At 43.9% G+C, this 23,930-nt stretch overlaps 3 protein-coding genes across 9 annotated transcripts in view; all 3 read right to left on the reverse strand.

Annotated features, from left to right (window-relative positions):
* Window positions 1-57: 57 nt before the first annotated feature.
* Window positions 58-5,295, reverse strand: b3gat3 (beta-1,3-glucuronyltransferase 3 (glucuronosyltransferase I)). 2 transcript variants are annotated; one of them, XM_086105045.1, is made up of 8 exons: window positions 5,166-5,295; window positions 2,505-2,604; window positions 2,230-2,401; window positions 1,975-2,158; window positions 1,688-1,849; window positions 1,468-1,554; window positions 575-778; window positions 58-508 (listed from the first exon to the last, which is right to left on the reverse strand). In XM_086105045.1, the coding sequence occupies exons 2-8, from the start codon at window positions 2,596-2,598 to the stop codon at window positions 410-412; spliced, it is 1,002 nt and encodes a 333-aa protein (XP_085961171.1). In that variant the 5' UTR covers window positions 2,599-2,604; window positions 5,166-5,295; the 3' UTR covers window positions 58-409. The 2 variants fall into 2 exon arrangements, with proteins under 2 accessions (XP_085961171.1, XP_085961172.1); XM_086105046.1 differs by lacking the exon at window positions 5,166-5,295 and adding an exon at window positions 4,101-4,253.
* Window positions 4,348-9,405, reverse strand: naa40 (N-alpha-acetyltransferase 40, NatD catalytic subunit). Of its 2 annotated transcripts, XM_086105048.1 has the most exons (9): window positions 9,257-9,405; window positions 7,994-8,089; window positions 6,951-7,003; window positions 6,781-6,876; window positions 6,554-6,712; window positions 6,393-6,476; window positions 5,663-5,740; window positions 5,411-5,593; window positions 4,348-5,251 (listed from the first exon to the last, which is right to left on the reverse strand). In XM_086105048.1, exons 1-8 carry the CDS (start codon window positions 9,260-9,262, stop codon window positions 5,446-5,448), a joined length of 720 nt encoding a protein of 239 aa, XP_085961174.1. In that variant the 5' UTR covers window positions 9,263-9,405; the 3' UTR covers window positions 4,348-5,251; window positions 5,411-5,445. The 2 variants fall into 2 exon arrangements, with proteins under 2 accessions (XP_085961174.1, XP_085961173.1); XM_086105047.1 differs by having other exon boundaries at window positions 4,348-5,593.
* A 664-nt stretch (window positions 9,406-10,069) lies between these two features.
* The window catches only part of LOC147209286 (tudor domain-containing protein 5-like), a 159,105-nt gene continuing 145,244 nt past the window's right edge, over window positions 10,070-23,930 (reverse strand). For 3 of the 5 annotated variants that reach the window (XM_086105052.1, XM_086105050.1, XM_086105051.1), the window contains 13 exons: window positions 16,191-16,434; window positions 15,943-16,118; window positions 15,225-15,504; window positions 15,050-15,132; window positions 14,841-14,952; window positions 13,387-13,526; window positions 13,080-13,306; window positions 12,655-12,864; window positions 11,897-11,963; window positions 11,500-11,700; window positions 11,315-11,428; window positions 11,173-11,220; window positions 10,070-10,285 (listed from right to left, as the gene is read on the reverse strand). In XM_086105052.1, coding sequence (XP_085961178.1) covers window positions 10,220-10,285; window positions 11,173-11,220; window positions 11,315-11,428; window positions 11,500-11,700; window positions 11,897-11,963; window positions 12,655-12,864; window positions 13,080-13,306; window positions 13,387-13,526; window positions 14,841-14,952; window positions 15,050-15,132; window positions 15,225-15,504; window positions 15,943-16,118; window positions 16,191-16,434 — 1,968 coding nt within the window. In that variant the 3' untranslated portion in view covers window positions 10,070-10,219. Of the gene's footprint in view, window positions 10,286-11,172; window positions 11,221-11,314; window positions 11,429-11,499; window positions 11,701-11,896; window positions 11,964-12,654; window positions 12,865-13,079; window positions 13,307-13,386; window positions 13,527-14,840; window positions 14,953-15,049; window positions 15,133-15,224; window positions 15,505-15,942; window positions 16,119-16,190; window positions 16,435-17,759; window positions 17,892-23,930 lie in introns of those variants that run through there. The other 2 variants (XM_086105054.1, XM_086105053.1) reach the window with 2 other exon arrangements.

Consider the following 23,930-nt stretch of genomic DNA (forward strand, 5'->3'; position numbering starts at 1 on the left):
AACAATTGCCCAAGTGCATATAACAGAGATCTTTAAGCAAGAAAACGTGACACAAACAATATTTGACCTAGTTTATTTGTCAGTGACACGAGAAACCATGTAGGGAGCAAATATTACAGCAATAAATAAATAACATTGTATACACACAGCCATCACTCATCTCCATCAGTTGTGATTCTCGCACTGTACTTGAACTAACGCTCAAGGGGAGTCTTCATGTTTATTACTGGAGCTTCACATGAGTTTGTATTGTTATTAGTGGATTCCACTGGATTTTAGTTGAGTGAAAAAAATGGTTTGACTTAAAAGGCATCTGTGTGGTGATCATGCAAAAAAAAAGAAAGACATGCATGACTTTTTAATTGGAGATCCACCATTGTGTGTGCGTGTGTGTGTGTGCGTGCGCTTGTCAGACCTCCACGGCCGCATCGGAGCCCAAACCCTGAGCCTGCAGAGCATCTTCACGCTTCATCTTGGGCTTCTCCGTGCGTGTGTGCCACACCAGCACCTGCGAAAGCATGAAAAGGTTGCGGCCTCGGTCACATTCGCGAGCTCATCCCAAAAAGGTTTTTACTTTGGTACAGTTGTCCGCCCTGGGCTCCAGTTGGTCCATGGTGACGAGGCCCTGCAGGAGACTGCTCTCCAGGAAACCCATTGGTGCGTTGCCATCAAAGCGAGCGTCCGGGTTGGACAGAAGCAGCTTGAGAGATACGGCAAAGCCGGCCATGTCCATTGGGAAGGGACGGCTCGGACGCCAGCCAACGTGAAAGCGCACTACCTGAAAAAGAATCGCGGCATGATGTCAAATCATGCATTCTTCGTCAGAGAAGAGTTTGTATCAACCATCCCCGCCGAACAAAGAGCGATCGATTTGATTCGAATCATCATTATTTATCAATTTTACAACAGTGGTCAAGAGCTAATTTTAATCAGGGATGGCGTTATGTGTCGCAAAATGTATTTTTGACACCGCTTTAAAAAATGTCTTTACGTTTTTCCAGAGGACATCATTTTTTTTTTTAAAGATATTTTCATTTTTCATTTTGAAGTTTGACCTATAAAAGCTTACGCAATATGGATTTGACCATCCATATCAATTTAGTTATGGCATTTCAGAAAAGAATCCACCTGCTGCTGAGCCTTGACACTTAATTCATAAATACTGCAAAATATATAACTATGACAGGTTATATACTTCATACTATGAAAACCTGATTTGCTCGAGAAAAAAAAGCAGATTTGGAATCAGCAAGGGAAAAAATAAAATTAAAAAAGTTTACTTGCACGTCTGATGAAAGCTTTTGGGAAAAAATGTCAACCACCCATTCAGCCTTACGAATGAGTGACGCCAGGAGCATTCAACGCAGTCAATCTTCTCCATGCTCCTTGCGACTGTTTTCATTTTTTATTTGTGTGTTTGGCTTTTATTTTTCTACATACACTATTTTTCTTGAGGCGGAAACAAACCTTTCCTCCTTCCACAACAGGCTTCTCGTACTTCATGCCTCCGACAAGTCCCACAGGCCACACGGAGACTTGCTGGGTGCTCCTCATCTGAGACGACGACAACATCAACAACAGCAGCAGCCCAACAGTGCGAGGCAAGAACAAATTGCTTCGTCTCTTGGAAAAACTAAGCAAGTACTACAATTGGGGGAAACAACAGGGTCCGTGTCAGTGTTCATACCTCTTCAAATACCTGCAGACTGTAAGTGTTATCGTCATCAGCAAAGTAGACAACCCCCTGCTGGCCACGTGTGTCCGTCTGAGCCCTTCTGTCCTCCCGCAGCCAGCGCAGGGCCTCGTTCCTCTGCTCCACACCGCGAGGCTTGAGCCAGTTGGGATCCCCCTGGGCGGGGAAGAAAAGGACGCAGATGTTGGTTTGAGCACATGGCAAACAAAAGCTGACGTGTGTGATCCTGTGTGCCTTTCACCCAAATATGAACTCATGTTGTATTTAGGAACATTTTCCACCTCCTGCAACTTGCGCTCCTTGGCCGTGGCCACTTGGAGGTGCGTGTAGGACAACCCGGATTTGGCCAAGAGTTGTCCCACCAGCTGCGTCTTGTGCTGGGAGTCCTCCACGACGATCCAGTGGAGCTGAGGCACGTGGAGGAAGGTCTGGGACAAGCGTGTCAGCTCAGCCTTTTGAACCAGCCTTGGAACAAACCACAAGAACACCATCTGTTGGTTGACTCGAACCAACGGAAGGGAGCAAGGCGAGGTTACCTGGCGTATGTCGGTGTGATGACAAAGATGGTGGGCAGCGAGGACTCTTTTCGGGGCTGCTTGGTGGCCTCCAACCTCCTGGTTTGCTCCTGAAGACGGTGCAGCTCCCCCCGCAATCGAGATATGGTTCGCTCCTTGGGCATATCGTGCTCCGTGCAATCACACCGTTGCCCTGGGGAGAAAACAAGACATTAATAGATGATTTGCTTTCATGATCAAATCAATTTAGAATGTTTTCCGTAACAAATAGACCAGCAAGTTTAAAGTCTGCTCACCAAGTTGCATCAGTGCATAGATCAAGCCAAGAAAAGAGACCAGGAAGTAGAGCACAAACACCGTTTTCAGCTTCAGCCTCATCCTGGTGGCCATCGTACCCTGAAAGACACAATAAGGTGTATTATAACAAAAATAATAATGTAAACGGTGGTGTCCAACTGCGCTGTGTTTAAGAATATTGATGACACACAGCAGGATTTATTGTGTTGGTTGCGTTTAATGGTCTTAAACACAAAGCCTGACGAAAATAGCAGAAAACAATGTCCTCCTCGTCAATTATATTGTTACAGCGGCCCCTACACAAGTGATATGGCACGGCAATGTATTAAAATACTTAAACTTGTAAATGAAATCAAATGTTTCTCCAGCTATAAAAATGCTTACCTCTCCATGAGAAAAAGAGGAGAGTCAAAGGCGTGAGTTTAACTGAAAACAGGCACTGTCACATTAATTATTGAAAGAAGGCAACACATTAAAAAAAATTGTGTTCCACCCACTGATAATAGAGGATATAGTAAAAGAACACGTCACGTATTTATTATTTCACAGACTTTATACAATTATAATGCAGTACAGTAAGTATTTCCAATTTTTTTCTTTAATGCCCCTGTAACATTCATCCTGGTGGCCATCGTACCCTGAACGACACAATATGGAGTATAATAATAATAATACAATAGAAGAAGTACCGGTCACTTGTGTACTTGGAGCGGGTTATCGTGACGTCACAAGAAAGCCACGCCCTTGCCCGGCACACAATTGTTGTGGCATTTTGGCTTGTCCCAATTCACAGTAATTATGCTTTTAAAGGGCATTTTATTTCTCGACGTTCCCTTTTCTGTTTCGAAACAGCACAGTTCCATTTTACTTTATTTTTAAACACTTTTTTTCCTCAAACGTTGTGTTTTTTTTATGGCGGGGAGGGGGATTGGCGGTTGGAATGGATTACTGTACTGTACTATAATATTAAGTAAATGGTTTGCTTTTCTCGTTTGCACCATTGCAGATTTAAACGGGTGTAAACATGAACAACTAATCCAATTAATCTGGATGAACTTCTGGAAGAGAGCAAACAAAATCCCTGTAAAAATGAGCAAATGAAATGCATACTGTGAAAGAAACAAATGAGACGTAATGGAAAAGAATTGCATCTTCGCTAACGCTAGCTAGTTTGCAGAAAGTAGCATGGTAGAACGTCCATCCATCCATCCATTTTCCGAACCGCTTGATCCTCACTAGGGTCGCGGGGGGTGCTGGAGCCTATCCCAGCCGTCTTCGGGCAGTAGGCGGGGGACACCCTGAATCAGTTGCCAGCCAATCGCAGGGCACACAGAGACGAACAACCATCCAAGCCCACACTCACACCTAGGGACAATTTAGAGCGTCCAATCAACCTGCTATGCATGTTTTTGGAATGTGGGAGGAAACCGGAGCACCCGGAGAAAACCCACGCAGGCCCGGGGAGAACATGCAAACTCCACACAGGGAGGCCGGAGCTGGAATCGAACCCGGTACCTCTGCACTGTGAAGCCAACGTGCTAACCACTGGACTACGTTTGCACACAAAATAAAATAACACATACGCATGCACCTACCTAAAGACAATCCTGGCGGATGCTTTTTACAATTTATTAAGCACCTCACGTCATTTTTGTCGCAAGACCCTTCGTAAGAGGATCCATTCATTCAGTGTTGACTTTTCCAACCATTTCCGGGTTGGGTGCCACACGTTAACCAGACCCAAGGAAACAGCGCGCATGCGCGTTAAGTAGATAGTTTCCATTGTTTAAGTACATATTTAAGTAGACAGATAAATCAGCAAAAAATAAAATAAAAAACGTCTTACGAAAAGAGAAAAGACTTTATTGGATGTGTAGCAGACAAAGAAAACACTGACAAGGCAGAATGACTGTGTTCCCTTTCATTATTGTGAACGACTGCACAGTAAGCATCAGTCTCATACAGGTCTAATCAAGTCAGTTCATGTGAAGGTTTCATGTTTCAAAAAGTGTTTCGCTTCAACATGGGATCCATAAGAGCACATGTATGTTATATACACATGGATAGAGTTGTAACAATTTTCCCAAAACTAAAAAGGAGTCGTACATAAAATTGGTGACATTTTTTTTTAGACAGCTCACCTGCCAAGGGACCAAACAGTGGTCAAATTTTAAAAACACTACTTATATTTTCAAGGCATGAGAGGAGCATATCCATTTTTTTTGATTGCAACTACGACTATTGACATGAACTTAAAAGCAGATTGTTATTAAAACGGAATGACACAATCACTCCAAATGCATGTACCCTGTAGGCTTTGTAAACATAACAACTACTTCTCGCTCATAGAAATGAAAGCCTGGGATTTAGGTGTGGGGGTGAAAAGGCATGTTGGCAATGAGTCCACTCATGACGCATGTTCCTAATGGCGAACATCTAAGAAACTGCTTCGTTAGCCTAATGAAGATTTACTAGAGAGCTGCTGTTCCAAAAGCAGCATAACCGTGGCACACTTATCATACTTCAGATTTACACTCATCGAAAGAAGGCTCGCTCCATCTGTTAAACCGGCATGGAGCACATGCGAAACAAAACAAAAAGGTGGGGCCGCAATGAGGCAGAAATCACTTTGAGATAACATTTTTTTCACGGGGGCTCACCTGGAAAGAGACGGCGACCGCGGCTTCTAACCTTCGATACAATGACAATGAGAGCCGAGTCACTTGTCGTCGTGGATAGGAAGGAGCTGACGGGAAAGGATGAAACAAACAGAAGCGCACACAGCATGCCGCTTTTACAGCAGAAAAACACAAATGTCACTCCGTAACATCGAGACGTGGAACCAAAAACACCGCCATCCGTGGCCCGTAATGAAAAAAAGGCGGCAGGTCGAGCTTTCGCATACACTTTGCCCCTCGCTGCCTTTTCGAGGCCAAACGATCAGTGGCAGCATCCACCGCAGTGGCCGCCGCCGTGGCTGTGACCAACCGAGGCTTCGCCGTGTTTGGTCCGCCGGCTCAGAATCTCATAGGAGCAGTCGTCGCCGCAGCAACCGGACATGCTCGGCGAGGTCTCGTCCATCTCGAACCTGGCGGGGAAGCGCAGCGGATTCAAAACGAGCGTGGCCACGTTCTCGTTGGAACGGCGCAGTACTCACTGGAGAGCGTCTCTGAAGAACTGGTACGCCCCATGGTTGTGTTTAAAAACTGTCAGCATCACTTTCTTCATCTGCGTACTGCCGAGAACAAACAGGACAACAAAACATTCAATCAACAACAAAAGTCATTTGTTTTCTCTGCCTTGCACAAATCCCAAATGAAATGAATTGAAACGTCATTATTCCGTTCTGTAGAATCAGATTTCAGCTTCAATGTGTTGCCGTGCAAATATTTGCTCAATGCCTCATAATCCTTTGTCTGGGTGCCATACACGCGCACACACAAATAGCGCTGCATTGTCTCTTTTTTTAAACCAATCAGATTTTAGATTCACTATTACTCAGAGCGACCTCAGAATTTTACGCCGTCTGATTGGTTCAGCTACATTTAGGCCTCTGATTGTTTAATCTTAAAATATCTTACACAGATGAAAAATGCCTCAGTCTTCTTCAATGCCACGCATATTTATATCACATTTGTGTAATTTATTTTGTGGCTTGATGGCGTTTTAAAAAGGTCACTAGCCACTGAAAATCTGAATGTTTTTTATCCAAGTGGATCTTTCTTGTATAAAACCTTCATCCAAACTTAAACCAAAATCGGGACTGAAAAATCTCGAGCTGTGCATCTGAAGTCGAGTTACTTAAGGTATTCTCAAAATTGTTTGCAACTTTGCATTTGACCCATCAAATATAAGCAGAATCAATGCACCCCCTCGCCCCCATTTACCTGTTAGCGATGAGCTGTAAAATCTGAATGAGGAATTTGCCGAGCCCTTTCCTCCGCACTTTGCTCTCCAGCTGCACCTCGTAGCTGCGGCATGTTCACAAGTTAATAACAACCAGCGCATCCTCACGTCACAACTACCGGGACAACAAACGATGCCCTACCAATATAGCACCTCCTCCCCGCACTCCACGTCGAATCGGAAGTGGGAGAAGGCCACGGGGGCGGAGTCTCCGTCGCGGGCCAACAGGTACCACGCCCTCTCGTCGTTCATCTCCTCCCTTTTCTCGCGTTCCTTCCAACCCCACTCGCTCTGCTCATAGCTGGCGGCACGGGAGAACAGTTTTACCATGGCGCTTTATGAACAAAAACATCTAAATCAGATGCTTACAGTGTCTGCATGTTGGCTCGCGTGAGTTCGAAAGCCCACTCCACCGATAACGGGTTGAGAGCCGTCACTCGCTTGCATTCGATCTGCAAGTTCAGTCTAGATGGGAGGATGCACATTTTCAGCACGACAAGAAAGAGTAGGGATGGAGTGGTACACAAATAAATACATACCCGTTCCTGTCGTATTTCTTGAAGGCTGGGAAGGAATCGAGTGGGTCATCGAGCTGGGAAATGATGGCACAAGTGTTACGCAGAAGCTCACTAAAGCTCGCCTGACTGAATGGAAAACATTTCCCACACATTAGATTTGATTTGACTTTTTATTTGGTCTCCCATAGGAGAAATTTGTCTTGGAGGACAGGCCCCCCATGCCGCGACATACATTGAACAATACATACAGTATTAGTAAACCCATCTTGATTTTGGTATTGCCCTAGGGTGGTTTAGATCCTATTTGGCAGGCAGAATTTTTTGTTCGTCTTGGTCTCTGTGTCCCACTCAATCCCAGACTCTGGCACTCCACAGGGTCCAATTTTGAGACCCCCGCTGTTTTCATTGTATTGGCTTTCCCTGCATTCCATCTTAAGAAACATAGTACAGTATTTTTTTTCAATGTGAAGGGGATGGCAGACATATCAATGTCTCGCTAAGCAAAAAGGGCGATTTCTCATTAAGTCCAATTTTGTCCTGTCTGGAGGAAAGCCTGGATGGCACAAAACTTATTGGAAGTTGACAAAAAGCAATCAGACGTTATGGTGTTTGCTCCCAGTGGTATTTCCATATCTCACCCTGTTGTCTTGAGCTCCCTTGATGTCTTATTGAAAGCCAATAGTCGTGAATTTGGGTATTCAATTGGGGAGGGATTTTAAATTGGACCGGCAAATTGGCACCATTGTTAGCCTCCTGTGAAACGTCGGGCAAGGACCCTTTCTGTCATCTTCAAAACTCATCTTAAAACACATTTTGATTCTTTGGTTTTCAAATCAGCATGAGACTTGGTATTATTTTACTGTGTTCACTGTTATGTTAATAATTCCTTGTTTTGACTTAATTACAGCACTATAAGGTTAGGACCGATTATGATGGCGTGCAGATGGCAAACAATGTGCCTGTGAAGCAGAAACCGACCACTCCCACGGGCCCAGTTATTTATGGCATCAAAGCGATGCTGACAAAGCCCTCCTACACTTGGCCCCGCTTCCCAATCAACTCACCTTATTGGCAGCGTCCACCTTAGCGCAGACGGCGTCCATGGCCGCCCTTTCCTCCAGACGCCGCGCTTTCTTCTCCTTCGCTCGGCTGGATTTTCTCTGGGCAAGGAACATCAAAACAACATGATTATCTTGATGATGGTCCAGGGGAGAGAGAGAGAGAGAGATCTGAGTGCAACTGAGCACACTAACAAGCAACGTGGGTCAAGTGTTTATAAGAGATCGTTTATTTATCCACAAGGGAAATTCAGTTTAAAGGGGAAGTCACGTCAAACATTTTCATAACAAGATGTTCTATGCGGCCCCACTAGTCTAAACAATGTATTCTGATCAATAGGGTGTTGGTGCATTATGAATTAAGCAGGAAAATTCACCCAACATTAGCGAAACAATTCTTAATGTTGTCACCAAAACAATTAGAAATTTGTACTTGCGGCCACTTCAACCATTGAAATTATTCGAATGAGCAACCCAATATTTTGGATTTTATGGATGTTATATTTTCATATGTGCAGTGAGTGCCCAAAGAGAGGATGACGTTCAGTGAAATCCAAAATAACGCGGCAATCGTTATAATTGCTATCCGGTCTGTTTTATTGAAAATGTATTCGTTTTTTTACATCGCGCCAACTTTCTGTATGGAGGGAAAACACTTAATGTCCATAAAATCCAAAACATTGGTGCAATTGTTTTGATATTTTTGGAGGCTGAAGTGGGCATGAGTAGAGATGCGCACATTAATTCCGGTGACGGTTGTTAACAGATTAATTCACATATAGACATATTTTTTACATTCAGCATTTCAGACTGTCCTGTAATTGTTTGTGAATGCAAACAAACAAGTACCAGGTCTCCAGATGAACTGGAGGCGGATGGGGGGTAATGCAGGAGACCACTTTGACTCAGAGCTTTAAGTTCGGAATCTGTGGGAACACGTGGATGGGTTTAACGCCAGAGTGCAAGTGGAGGATGTAAATCGCCGCCGCCGAGTACAGCAGTGGTGCAGGCAATCTTACTTGCATTAGTGGCATTTGGAAGCAGCTAAGGCGGCTGGCGGGCACGGTGGTAAACATTGCGAACATGACAGCGCTAAGTGTTAGCTCGCAGGCTAAGTAGGCTACCACCATGAACCATTCTTCCTCTTACCCCCCCCCCCCTCTCTCTCTCATCAAGTTCACCTCTCCCTCTCTCCACTCTCAAGCCATCACAAGCAACGGCAGCAGCAGCATCAGCGGCGCTTTCGTGGTGCCATCTCGTTCCACTCACCCCCATCTCGCCTCGGCCGCGTCGTGTGCTCCGTCACCGCCCCCGTGAACGCTCCTTTTTTATGTGTCCGCGCGCCTGATTGTCGCCGCCGGGGTGCGAGCGAGCGTGGTAGCGCCGAGGACGACAATGACTTCCGTGCTAACGAGGCTAACTGAATTGCAGTGCCGGCCGGCCCGCGGTGAGAGCAGGGCACAGCTATTCGCAAATAAAAATCAGCGCTCAGATATAACGATGGGAATGTGATTGCTCCCTTTTGTCGGATGGACGCCAAAAAATGCGGGCTTGCTTTTATTGCAGGTCCATGTTGCTTTCGCCCTTTCTTTACGTCGCCCTCCCCGCCGTCCGACCGCGAGGCATTCACGTACTGCTCAAAAACTTCCGACTTCAGATAACCACTCCACACACGGACCGTCACGCATAACCTCGGGATACATTAAATGTGCTCGTTTTCGAATGCTGGGGCAGTTTCAAACTGACAATTACTCCATTTCGCGTGTGTTTCATTCTACACGCTTTTTAAATCACAAATGGCCATGAAGCAAAAGGCTGAAGATTAAACGCACTACATCCTGGGAGCGTGAACGTGCCGCGCGAATTTGTGTTCCTTGTTTGGGAAGTTTGATCACTGGTCATTTGTCATGACATTTATATTTACAAGAAGCTATGACATGACATTTTCTTTCAGTCTGTGAGTCTTATCAAATTTACATAAAAATGAAGAATTGCAAATAGGGTCTTTTGGTATTCTATTATGGTGATCAAACCATACATGTACAGTTTCATCTTCACAAACAAAAATGCTGACAGGGAACGTATAGATTATCTTCTTTTAATATCACAATACGAACATTACCAAGTAAACAATGCCTTAAATTAAAAAATATGTAAAAACAAATAAAGCAACCCTTTTTACAGCAGTGTTGTTAAGAACCAAAATAATTCAACAAACGAATAGGAAGGGGCTCAATTATCTGGCTGCAGGAAACCAGCTGTCAAACCTTCACCTGAAGAGCAGAGCAACCCGAATACCTGGACACCAGAGGAAAACGCTGCATTAAAATGATTATAAAATAACCATGTGTGTTAAAGTAAGAAGAAAAACAGATTTTAGTTTTCGGCTCAAATTGTTGCGTATGTTCTCCACTGGCAAGGTAGCCAATTACCGTATTTTCTGCACTATAGGGCGCACCACAAAGTCTTCCATTTTCGTAAAAGCTCACTGAGCGCCTTAAAATCCGGTGCGTCTTTTGGATGGTCATTATGGTAATACGTTGACTCCAAGATGGCTCCTTCCTGGAGACATGCTTCCAATGTTATAACTTGCTGTTGGTTCAGTGAACTGTGTCGCTGCTTTATTAAATTTGTTTGTGTTGAAGCTCCGAAAAAAGGAGAGCTGTGGTGTTAATTTTTTAAAACGGTTTCAACAAATACAGGTACGTCTTTGTCTGTCTCCGTGCCTTCTTCCGTTCGACTCGAGAGGCGTTCATGGCCGCCTTGGAAAAATGTAATTAATTCTTACTTCAATGAAACCACGAAGAAAATCAAGCGACGAAATCACAAAATAAATTCTGTAGGGGGCGGGGGGGATATAGAATTTATTTTGTGATTTCCTCGCTTGATTTTCTGTTTTGATGCATTATTTTCAATTTTCGTAGTTTCATTTAAGTGCAGTAATAGTTGATTTACATTTTCAGAGGCGGTCTGGAACGCCTCTCAAGTTGAATGGAAGGAGCGTAGCACCATCTAGTGGACGCATTGTAGATTGCGCCTTTTAATGCAAGGCGTCTAATGTATGAAAAATTTTTACAAAATAGCCATTCATTGAAGGTGCGCCTCATAATCCAGTGCGTCTTTTAGTGCGGAAAATACGGTACGTTTTACTAAATTACGCGAAGACAACCCAAGTGAGACCTGACCCGCTCGTCCATGATCAGCTCCAAGCCTGGCATCTCGTCCAATTCAACCTGCTTTCCAAAAACAAACAAACAAAAAAAAAAAAAACCCAAAAACCCTTTCAGACTACTGGTACATGAAGACATTGGTCATTTGAATGGTAACCTTCTCTGTGATGGTGGCGCCTTTAAGTTCATCCAATGTCATCTCCTCTACTTCATGCAGGTCGATTTTGTCATCACCCAGGTACAAAGTGACTGGACTGTACTTCACACACGGCTGAGTGAGATATGCGACAATTAGCCAACAGATGAAATGAAGAAATCCCAACGGGAATATTGGCGACTGACCCCGACACTGTCCGAGGGCCAGGAGGCCACGGCGTGGCCCTGGCTTAGCAGGACGGCGTGGATGTAGACGTCGTCGCTAGTGTGCGTGTCGCAAAGGTAGAGCTGCAGCACGTCTCCGACGTAACACTTGAGGGCACCCACGAGGATGTGATTAGAGCAAAGGCTCTGGAAGGAAGCGGTGGCCTGTGGAGTCCACGCGCCCTATAACAGAAACTGCAAGTCTGAGAGCCAAAGCACACGTTATGCCGGGTTTTAATTGAGAATTATTCCGAAAACATGCTGCTGTATGTCTATGCACAACGTGGCTTGTAATTGGCTGGCGACCAGTATCAGCACATGCATGACTCAAATGAGGATCGACTTTGGTAAATGGATGGAAGGACGCTATAATGCTTACAGTTCTTGGTTTAATTCCAGCCAATGATGAGGGGACAGCCTGCGCCGGGAGAATGGAGAAACACGTCCTATGAAAAACAACAAAAAAAAATTTTTCTTTTGACTTCTTATGGGCTAGATCAGGGGTCGGCAACCCAAAATGTTGAAAGAACCATTTAGGACAAAAAACAAATATGTCTGGAGCCGCAAAAATATAAAAGCCTTCTATAAAACATACAATGAAGGAAACACATGCTGTATGTATGTAGGAAACTGGACTGTCTCAGAATTGTTATTTATTCCTCTGTTGTGTGTTCATAAACGCCCCGATAGAATTTATTTTGTGATTTCCGCGCTTGATTTTTTTGTTTTGGTGCATTATTTTTGCTTTTCTTAGTGTCAGTGAAGTGATCATGAATTTCCCTTTTTTGCAGGCTGTCTTTGAACGCCTCTCCAGTTGAACGAGAAGAGAAGGCACGGAGTCAGACGCAGACGTGTCCGTTTGTCGAGACTGTTAAAAGCATAAATAAAGTGTGCGTTTTCAAAAACCAACACTACAGCTCTCCTTTTTGGAGCTGCAACATGTATCTACAGGAAAGTATATCTATTTGAACTATATTAGCCTACTATCAAAATCTTTTTCCATTTTGAAACATTATTATAAAGCTCCAGGGAGCCACTAGATGTCGCAAAAGAGCCGCATGCGGCTCTAGAGCCGCATGTTGCCGACCCCCAGGCTAGATGACCCCCAAATGCTTTTCTGTGTCAGTGCAAGCATACTTGAGGAACTTCAGGTTGGCAGAGGGCAGCGTGGTGGTGTTGCCGTAATCCACAAAGTACACCTCCACTTGACAGGCGCTGACGACTCGCTGTATCACCACTCGGTAGAACCAAAGTCCCGCCGCAGCCACGCAACAGGCTTGGCCTCGTCGGACAAATCTCCGTGGGAGTTGGTAGCCCTCGGACACCTCTGGACAGGTGTAAAATCGCCTGGATGAGGACGGCGATAGGGGAATGAAATTTCTGCTGAAATTATGCGAATGCTGAAAATCTTAAGATCAACTGAAATGCCGAGCAATTCATTGAAATGTGGAGGAGGGAAGCAAAATATGTAAAATATGTCAATTTGGAAATTTTGAGAATGTAGAAATTGATGCTCTTCACCATTCTCACACAAAACGTACAAAAGTCAAACAGCTGCTCACCGCATCTCGAACATCATGTCCAGCAACGCGCTTGACTCGTCGCTCTCAAAAAAGCTGATGTAGAAATGTCCCGGAGACTCGACATGCTCCACCTGGACAGCCGTGATCTCGCGAGCAGCGTGTTGCGTTGGCCTCTTGAGACGCTCATTAAGTAGGACGTCCAGCGTCACGTCCTGGGCCACGGCAGAGTCGCTACAAACCTTCGTGGGTGGGCTTTCCTCAGCGCTCTGACGTGGAAACGGAAATGTCTTGAGTTATCACTCGCCACGTAATAGCCTGGTAGCACAAAAGACGTTATTTACCCCACCTCCTCACTGGTCCCATCGCGTTGGGCCTCCGTCGAACAGCGATCGTCTTTTGTCATGATTTTGCCTTCCTGAGGTGATAAGTTCTTCTCGTGTGCGTTCGTAGCACAGTGGCCAATACTACCCACTTGGCTTGAATCGACTAAAGGAGGACATGTCAGGGGTCTCATCCGTCAGCGCACTTTTGACATTGCCTAGCGTAGTATGTATTGAGCTCGATAACACTATTGGTTAAGAGTGTAATGATACCCTTTAGTGGCCATAAAAAAATAAAAATAAACATATATTGGTAAGCCAGCATCACAAATTCTACAACCTCCCCCATAACTTAGCAAAGAGAAACAATTGTTCCATGACGTGACTGTACAATATACAGACAGCTAGCGTGACATTATGTGCACATAAGTGCCACAAACGGATGACGACAATGCTAGTGGTTGAGCTGTTTTGATGCTATCGCAGCAGAAACATGAACTGGAAGAATGTGAAACTTATTTTATCATATAAATATGACATTGATTTGTAACATTAAATATGTTGAATTTTTTTTAAACAACCCCCAAGGTACTGGTAAACCTCTAAACTAAACATTTGGAACCCCTGTACAATACTTAGCTTTTGAAAAAAAAGAAGAAAAAATGCCTATTAAAAATTCCGGTACCTTACATCAGGGGTCCCCAACCGTCAGTCCGCGGACCGGTGGCATTTGGTACCGGGCCGCAAATAAGAACTTACATTAATTCCGTTGTATTCATTTTGAAAAATTACCCGATTCTCCGTTACATGCATCTGTGTCACTTTTGACGCACGTCAAACCACGCTTCCTCGTCACGTAACTGATTACGCTAAAAAACAAAACGCCGGAGCTTGCTAAATGAGTAAAATAAACTGCTGGAGATCGCAAATGACGGCGGCCTTAAAAGTACGTTCGAGACAACAACTCTGCCGGTGTTCTGGATTGAAGTTATGGCTGAATACTCTGAGATCGCCACAATAGCACTGTTGCTATTTCCGACATGCTACCTGTGTGAATCGGAGATTTTGTGCAGCAAGGGGCGACTAAAACAAAATTACGAAGTAGGCTTGACATAAAGCACACATTTCAGGTGTCATTGTCTCCTATTACCGAGAGATGGGACCGCCCGGTTGCAGAAAATCAAGCTCGGGGCTCGCACTGATTCAGCATTGTGGTGAGTTGACATTTTCATTCACTTTGAATTTGCGTTGTATCATATTTTCAAGGCATTAAACATTACCATAGCGATCGGAGTGTTGCGGCCAGATTAGACGCTCCTCGTGTTTATTATTATCTCTCGAAAACACCACAGTGTTCATGCAGCTCTTACCATATTCTTTTGTGGTATTTATCCACCACACCTTAAATGCCGGTCCGTGAAAATATCGTCTGACATAAACCGGTCCGTGGGGCGAAAAAGGTTGGGGACCCCTGCCTTACCTTGCCCAGGGCTGTCCAAATCCACAACAACGGTAGGGTCTTTGTCGCCCTCTAGTGGTTGTATGGGTAAGTGGCTATTCTCAATCAGATGCACAGCCTTGCCTGAAGGCCACTGCCAAGCAACAAGGGACACAATCCTTGATGACCCAAATAAAGACAAGCAAATAAAAATAATCCTTCTACAATGTGCTTTCTTTTTAAGAACGGACCTCCAGCAGCAGTTTCTGATCGACATCTGCTTCCACGTCTTGGTCCTTTTTCCGCACCGCCGTGGGTAGACAGTTTGGTGGCTCTTAGTGAAAATTGAGGTGGTTTTGAATACAGCCAGAGGAGTTAAATTGAGAAATTGTAAAACAGTCCGGCATTCCCAATAACGGAACACACCTGATTGTTTTCCTTGCGCCGGAATTCTGCACCTCTGTGAAGTTTTCGGAGACATCTTTTTGACGCCATTGGTTGTGTAGAACAACCCAGCGGGATGCATAGACACCACATTGTTTCTCAGGGTGACAATGAAGCCCATGTTGGTGGGCTGGATGAAGATCAGATCTCCCACAGCCTCTAACATCTCTCTGAGGGTGTCGAAACCAAAGTTGTTGGGGATCAGCTTGTGGCCAAAGCGCCGCACGTAGCAGGAATTCAAGTCACACAACTTGAGGGGTCCCTGCAACAATCGCCGTTTTAATGGCACAGTACTGCAGCTCTGCGATGATATGATCATATGCGGTAGACTATATGATGTACATTTCATTAACCGTGACTAAACTATCTTTGATCAGAAAATAATTTGACATTACAAATATTTTGATACCCGTCTTATTTCAAGGTATCGGGTCCTTGCTACAGTTCACTGATACCATGGCAACTACTTGTGGCCGATTTAAAAAACTGGGATACATGTCTTCCTTCAAAATTATCTGTCAATGGGTTAACAACAACAAGCACAAAAAGTACCAAAAGTTGTAATGGTATCGGTTACCTGGTATTAGGGTGTATTCAAAGGTTGTGTACTCTTATCATATCAGTCTGAAAAAAGTGCTATGGAACATCCAGAATGAAAACAAACAAGCCTAATACACCACACCATCAGGATCCAGATTACCTGACAGAGGAGGATTTGCAGCTGCGCTCTAAAAGGGTCGAGTGAGAGAAAAAATGTTCGACGTGGAAGGATGGGTGCTGGTTGATATTGGTGGAAATCACCAGTGCTCTTTTTCTTTGGCCTGCGCTGATTAGCCACCAACTGCTCAATATGCACAGTGGACTTGTCACTCACAGCTGTGAAGGCACAGATGGACACTCATAGACTTCACAGACTTCATTGATATCACACGATCAGCTGTCAACTACCTTTCAAGACTGGACAGCCATTGACACCCCGCGTCACTGACAGCACGTCCGGCATTGCCGCGGCCATGTCCATAACATTGCTGAAGCCCAGCAATTGCAGCGGCATGGGATATCCCAGCATTTTGCCATAGTCGCGTGTCAGCTGGTTGGAGTCCAAGCCGTCTTTGGATGACATGAGCAAAGAGCGGACGTCCTTCTTGAGCCGAGCCAAGACCTGTTCCTTGTTCGACTTGTCTGCTAACATCTGTGGGAGAGCCCCAAAATAAAAATAAAATAAAAAAGACAAAGAGGTAGCGAGTACTGTGATAAGGAAGACTCCAAACTGCAGTCCTCGAGGTCCACTGTCCTGCATGTTTTAGATGTTTCCGGCCTCCAACACACCTGATTTAAGTGATCGAATCATCACTAAGCTCCGCAGAAGCTGATCATTTGAATTAAGTGTGTTGGAGGAGGGAAAACATCTAGAACACACAGGACAGCAGACCATGAGGACGGAGTTTGACACATGTGCTCCATGACCTCTGTGTACATAAAAAAAAAAAAATCAGTGAGCACATTTGTTTAGCCAAGCATTCCTGTCAGACTTGCTTTGATTGGTTGTTTAAAAAAAAAAGTTATATTTGCTGATTAAAGTTCGTGATACTTTATTTTAACCGTCATACCTAACTGGTCAGGAAGGCCAGTTCTGTCCTGGGCTGCTCCCTTGACACTCTGGAGGAGGTGGGCAACAGAAGGATGCTAACTAAGCTAAAAGCTATGATGGACAGTCCCTCCCACCCCCTCCAGCCCACCCTGACAGCACTTGGTAGCTCCTTCAGCCAGAGACTGTTACACCCGCGCTGCAAGAAGGAGAGATACCGACGCTCGTTCCTACCGACTGCTGTCAGGCTGCTGAATAAAAATAATAACAATATTAATAATAATAATTAAATGATGTGAAAAACAATTGTAAATAGCACTGCGATTTATCAATTTTGTATTTATATTGCACTTAATTGAACGGTGTTCGTTTGTTTTTTCTTCTTTCTACCCACATTCTTGCTGCTGTAGGCTGTAAATTTCCCCAGTGTGGGACAAATAAAGGATATCTTAATAGTTAAAATACAGTCTCACAAGTAACGTAATGCACTCCGAGTCCTGTCCATGACTAGTGATAAAAAAAACAAACAATGTACATAATTGGATTGCTGCATGCAATGTCAAAAAAACATCTTTGACTCCAAATCACAACATCGAGCTAGGCTCAGTTCAAAAAAGACTGAAAGGTAATGGAACACCCCCACACACACAATCGGTTAAAGTTAAAATCAGTGTAGCATTCTATTCACTATCCGGGCTGACACTGTTACAAATGTCAAAATAATGCTCTCGTTCTCAATCAAAAGCTCCCTCAAAGCAACGGAAAATGTCACTTAGTGCGACAGAAGACATAAAGCGGAAGGAACACTGTCCGGGCTAGACTGACTTGATTGCGTTAGCACCCGCTAAGCTAACGTTAGCATCGCCAGCTCTTCGCAACCACATCGATTCACACGTCAAGGAAAAGAAAAAGGCAGCGACACAACTAACCTTTCCCTGCATTTGATTTAAAAACACCAGCCGTTAGCTTGCTCCTTTTCTTAGTGATGGTTTGACTATTTAGATTACGACTAGGAGGCTTCCCCTAAGAGTGGCGACAAGATACGTCGCTGGTTGCTAAGCACATAGCCAATAATGTCGTTCAATTAAGCCATTTGTCAATGGGGGGGGGGGGGCATATTCTTGACACAGCCACGATAAAAGCGTTACTTATGTAAGCTTATGCTAAACTATCAATTAATTACATTTTATATTTGAGCATTATATTCTTTTATGTTATAGTTATCTAAATTATATTCTGTTTAATAATTGTTGAAACGTTCTTATGTTGCTTGCGTCTGATTGGCTAAAGAGAAGCAGGAAGTGTTTTCGTGACTGAAAAGGTGGTAGTGTTCTCGTTCATCCGTTCGGAGGTGCAGATGTTTTTTTTCTTTCTCCTTTTGAATCAACTGCATTAAAGGATTCCATCTCTCCATCCGTCATTCGTAAAGAAGAGCCAGCCACTGAAAAACAACGAACCCCTCAACTTACACTTGCATTTGCGTCCAACGGAAAAAAAGTTAAGCCCAACAGATGAAACCTTAGTGAGCTGCCAGCAAAGTGGAGAAATGGGTTTATGTGTATTAAATGTTACAAACACCGCAGATGAATTATAAACAGTAAACGGTCAAATATATGCCCCAAACCTGAGCACTATTATTTTCGTGAAGGCTTAATTACAACAGCTCTATCTGAACGAATCAAAATGTTGTCTAGCGACTGACAGTATAATATAATAATACATCACATTTGCAAGCGCCTTTCATAACACTCAAGGACACTGTACAACCAAGAGCAATAGTAAAACACAGATAAAATAAACAAAGAAAGAAAGATTTAAGGCGGGTAGGCAAGTCTGAATAGGTGGGTTTTGAGCTGGGTTTTGAATATGGAAAGAGAGTCAATATTACGAATGTTGGGAAGAAGTGAGTTCCAGAGTTTGGGGGCAGAGCGACTGAAGGCTCTGCAACCCATTGTACTGAGACGGGCAGAGGGTAGAAAAAGGTGGAGGGAGGATGAGGACCTGAGTGAGCGAGAGGGAATGGAGATTTGAAGAAGATCTGACAGATAGGGGGGCGCAAGGTTATGGATGGCTTTGAATGTATAGAGAAGTAATTTGAAGTTGATTCTAAGTTCGACAGGAAGCCAGTGGAGCTGTCGGAGGATGGGGGTGATATGATGGAAGGAGGGGGTTCTCGTGATAATCCGGGCTGCTGAATTCTGAACAAGTTGAAGTTTATGGAGGAATTTTTGATGGACACCGAAGAGGAGTGAGTTACAGTAGTCAATACGGGAAGTGACGAGACTGTGAACAAGGATAGCAGTGGTGTGAGGAGTGAGTGAGGGACGGCGGCGGTTTATATTGCGTATGAGGTTCGGGGTTCAAATCTCAGCGCCAGCCCTCCTGTCTGGAATTTGCATGTTCTGTTGTTTGGCTTTCTATCATAAACAACCATTATAGAAAATGCAATGTTTGCTATTTAGATGATGCTGAGTAAAATGTGATCAGTTGAGATGTAGCAGAAATGCTATTGTCCAGCAGATTGGAGCTAATAGCTGTCTGATATTGCCAGGAAAAGAAATAGACATGCATACCATAAATGGCGCTTTGAACCTTGAACCCGGCCTTCTCTGCCAAGAAAAGCCCCAAAGATGGCCACAATAGAGGAGTTTGAATTTAATTACAGCTGCAATCGCTCGTAAGTGTGGCGGTCGGTGACATGATTGAGTTGTGGTACCGAGGAGCAGCGACGGCAGTGAAAAAGCTTCGAAAACATACTTCAAATAAGTGAAGCACACTGTAATTAAAAAAAGGCATCTTCATGTGGCTGGGTTACTCATCCTCCATTCACTTGTCTTCATTCAAGGCCATGTAGACGAACATTTATCCTCATTTCATGTGTAAAACAAACAAACAAAAGAAAAAAAAAACATGTCTCTGCTCCATTACCAGCACATCGCTACCCTTAAATCTTTGAAGTGGCTGGCAAGAAAGGACGTGAAGTGGCAGCGAGTGTTTGGTAACATTTCTGAGAAGTGATTGAACCACAATAATTAGATGAATTAAAAAAAAAAAAGGAATTAAGTGCTCCTCGATCTTGTTTTTAAAATGTCCACGTTGCAATTGCGAAATCTGACCACTTGATGACGCTGGAAACGTGTCAATGAGAGAAGAGAGGCCCAGCTGGTGAGGCCAAAGTGACATCATGCAGCCAAAAGCAGCATCCACTGGGAATGCTCCAACACGTTCTTTCTTTTTACGCCCACAAATGTGAACATGAAAATATCCAACAATAGGACGCGTCACCATGACGTCACACATACTTCCGGGTGGCAAGAGCAGAAGCCTTCTCTGAATCATTGGCTTGAATGAATCATTTTCTTCTTTCAGGGTTGCATGGGTAGCATTCTTCTCTACTGCCTTAATTTGCCATCTTGGAAAGAATAGACAAAAAAAAAAAAAAAAAAAAAAAACAGAATTATATTACTTATTATTAAAGCCCCCAGTGGATTTCCCACAACAAGGCGCTCCAAAGCGGCCATGCCATTGTGAAGCCCAACATTTTTTCATCTTACATCCATCCTCCACCCTCTTGTGTGTTACGTGTGCACACCCGTGGCCGACGACGAGGCACTCCAAAGCTTCCATCTTCAAACGTATTTCAAAACAAATCTCTGAATTCACTTTACTGGGTGCTGAATTGCACATGTAAATGTGACTGAAACTGCATTCACTCAGGTTATTATCATTAATCTCCCTTGTACTTCTTTTGGTGCACGACACCATTCCTGGAAGAGTGGCAAGCAGGAAAAAAAAAAAGACAAAACTAAAGAAATGAGTCCAAATTGACTTGCTGGATGTAAAGGCTGCAACATTTCCCCAGTTACACTGAGGTGTGTCTGAGAGGCAACAAAGCAGAGTGACTGCCAGTCAGCCGGGCCTCTACTGGGATGATAAATCATCACGCTGATGAGCAGCCGCACACTGGGTCAATATGCTCGCTGAAGGATTCATCGGAATAAGCCCAATCAATCAAGCGCACTCATATTAGCGCACTTTGTCAAACCCAAACGAGCCATTAAGATGACAAAACAAAACAAAGAAAGATGGCGTGAACACACTCTGAGCGAGCGAGAGAATGCTTTGGCAGGGCGTCAGGTCCAGAACCACAGCAAGGTCTTTCTGAACTTTCACTACTGTTGATTCTTTTTTATGTATACTCTGAGCTGGAATTATTATTTTTTTTAATCTGATCATAAAAGGCCATCATCAAACAAAAAGCATGACTTTGAACCATCACAGGATATTCAGACTTTTGGAATCTGAAAACTTTAACAATAGCACGAAAAAAAATGTGTCCATGTTTTTCAAGTTGTATCCCAAATGATACTCCAAGCATTGTTCTGGCGATACATCAAGTGCATCAACCTCTTCAGTTTTTCAAACCGCTGCCTATTCCAGCAACTTTTTGTTTTGTTATTTAAAGTAGCAGGCATAAAAATGACATTTCTGGCTCTCCAACAAAAAACATCAGCCATGTTTGAAACATGAGTTTAAAAAAATAATAATGGTATTTCGCTTCATTCAGTGTGTTGGTCACGACCGAGAAGCAGAAAAATGAGGAAATAAGGCTCAGAAATGCTAAAAGCAAATTTGATGCATTCGGCAATACAGAATAGGATTAGTTTTAGCATTAGTTTTATGAACGTCATATGTAGTTTCAATTACTTATTTTTTTCAACTTTACTCTTTGTGGACTAAAATAACCTCCCCCGGAATCACTCTTTTTAATATTCTTCCAACCAATAAATCTCCTTCATGGGGGAGGCTCGACGTGCCTGAAAACTCACCAACAGCACGGAAAGTTAAATTTTTTTTTTTTCGCATCAAATCTCATCAGATCAGTTTGTAATTTGCTGCTCTAATGCGGACACACATCATATTCCTTCCGGAGGGGCACCTCAAAGTGGGCGGCATTGCCGCGGGGTGGAGGTGGGTCGCCGGAGGGCAAATGATCCCAAAGTGATTTAAAGCACGAGTGAATCATCGGGTGCAAAGTGCAGAGAGGTAAGAATGAACATGCCCCGAATGCCGGCAAAACTTTTTGACAAAGTCATGAATCGCACAGCCTGACTACATTAAAGCCAGCAAGTAAAAAGTAAACACGAGCAAGCCGTGGGGGAAGGAAAAAAAAGATTCTCCGCTCGCATTAAAATGTCGCTTCGCTTTGTCAAATGTAATTGCCCGTGAGGGACTGGAGAAGGCAAAAAGAAAGAAGGTGAGTGACAGACTCACACTCACTCAGAACAGACAGCGCAGGCACGTACAACGGCAAGCGGGTTCCACTGGAGAGCTGCGCCGTTCCAGTTGGAGGAGTTGTGTCAATCACGCTGAGCTGTTTCTAATATTTTGACCTTTCCAGATCGGGCTGAACAATTAATTGAATTCAAACGGCGGGATTGACCAAGTTGGCGTCTTGAATGCTAACCTATCAGTAAACCTCATCTATGACCAAAACATTGATGTATCAGCAATTGGATAGTTTATTGACCATCCATCCATTTTCTAATCCGTTTATCCTCACGGGGGTTCTCAGCTGACTTCGGGCAGTTGGATGGGTACACCCTCAAATGGTTGCCAGCCAATTTCTGGGCGCATAGAGACAAAACATAACCATTCACACTCACAAACACAATTTCAAGCAGGGGTGCCCAATACGTCGATCGCGATTGACCGCTAGCCTGTGGACTGATTTCAAGTCGATCGCGAGGGGTGTAGGGGGAAAAAAGGATTTCTGAGTTAGTGGGGGGGGGGGTGTTGTGAATATGATTAAGATGATATATTTTGGTCTTAGTGCACACCGCTCCCTCAGCATCCGATGAGTTTCACTTTCAAAAAAAAATTTAAAAAAAAATAGCAGGTCACCTTTAACCTACGGCAGCGCATCATCCGCACCACTGCTGGAAGTTGTTTGCGGGCAGCCATCTGCAATTGCAGCTTGCCATCAGAGCTGTTGCGAGCTATCTTTTATTTATTGTTATTTGTTTTATTGTTATATGTTATGTGTTGTGTTTATTATTTTACTTTATGTTAACTGTTTTGTGAAGCGCTTTGTTACAGCTGCCGCTGTTGTGAAATATAAATCAGCATGTATTGTATTTTATTATTCTCAATCAAAGTTTGTTTGGCACCTGCGAAGAATGGCAATCTGGAGCGCCAAGGAGAAGCATTTTAAAATGGTACACTTGAGCTGCGGTCGTTAAGACGCTGCAAAAGTGCGTTCCATGTAAGGTCTCGACGAAGTTAGACAGTGATTTCCTTTTCACAAACTTACAAACTATTGTCTCTACTTTATTTTTCTGTTTCGTTCACATTAGGGGCCGTTATGGCTGTTGCTCATCATGGCATGCATGTGTTGCTTGAAAAGGAGATCTTCGGTCCAAAAAGGTGCGGCACTCATGATTTAGAGCGCTCAATTAACCTACCGTGCAAGTTTTGGGGGAAACCGGAGTACCGGGAGAAAACCCACACAAGCACGGGAAGGACATGCAAACCCCACACAGGAAGGCCGGAGCCTGGATTCGAACTCTTGACCTCTATACTGTTAGGCAGAGGTGCCGACCAGTCATCCTCTGATAGTTTATAGCACAGGTGTCAACCTCAAGGCCAGGGGGCCGGATCTGGCCCGCCACATCATTATATGTGGCCAGCGAAAGCAAATCATATGTGTCAGCTTCCATGATACTTGCTTAAATCTGTACCGAAATAATTTTGTTAACCGGTTTACACTCACTTGAACAATAACTAAAGAAACAACAAACAAATAGTTGACTGATATCAAAACTCGTAATCCGTCTTTTACAAGTAATAATACGATGCGATGATTAAACATTTCTTCGGTCGTAACGACCCTCCGAAGGAAGACGTAACTCCAAAGTGGCCCGCGACAAAAATGAGTTTAACACCCCTGGTTTATAGTACAGTGAAACTCCTCTAGAACGGAATCTACATGGGCGAAAATACCCCATAATGTGAAGAAATCTTCATGCATTAACACCATTCCCATTCTACTGCCCCTCATACAACGAAAAAAAACCCCTGTTGCGTTATACAAAATCATT

Source organism: Hippocampus guttulatus, chromosome 2, assembly GCF_054856545.1.
Source record: "Hippocampus guttulatus isolate MCC_2025c chromosome 2, RoL_Hgut_1.0, whole genome shotgun sequence".
NCBI lineage: Eukaryota > Metazoa > Chordata > Actinopteri > Syngnathiformes > Syngnathidae > Hippocampus > Hippocampus guttulatus.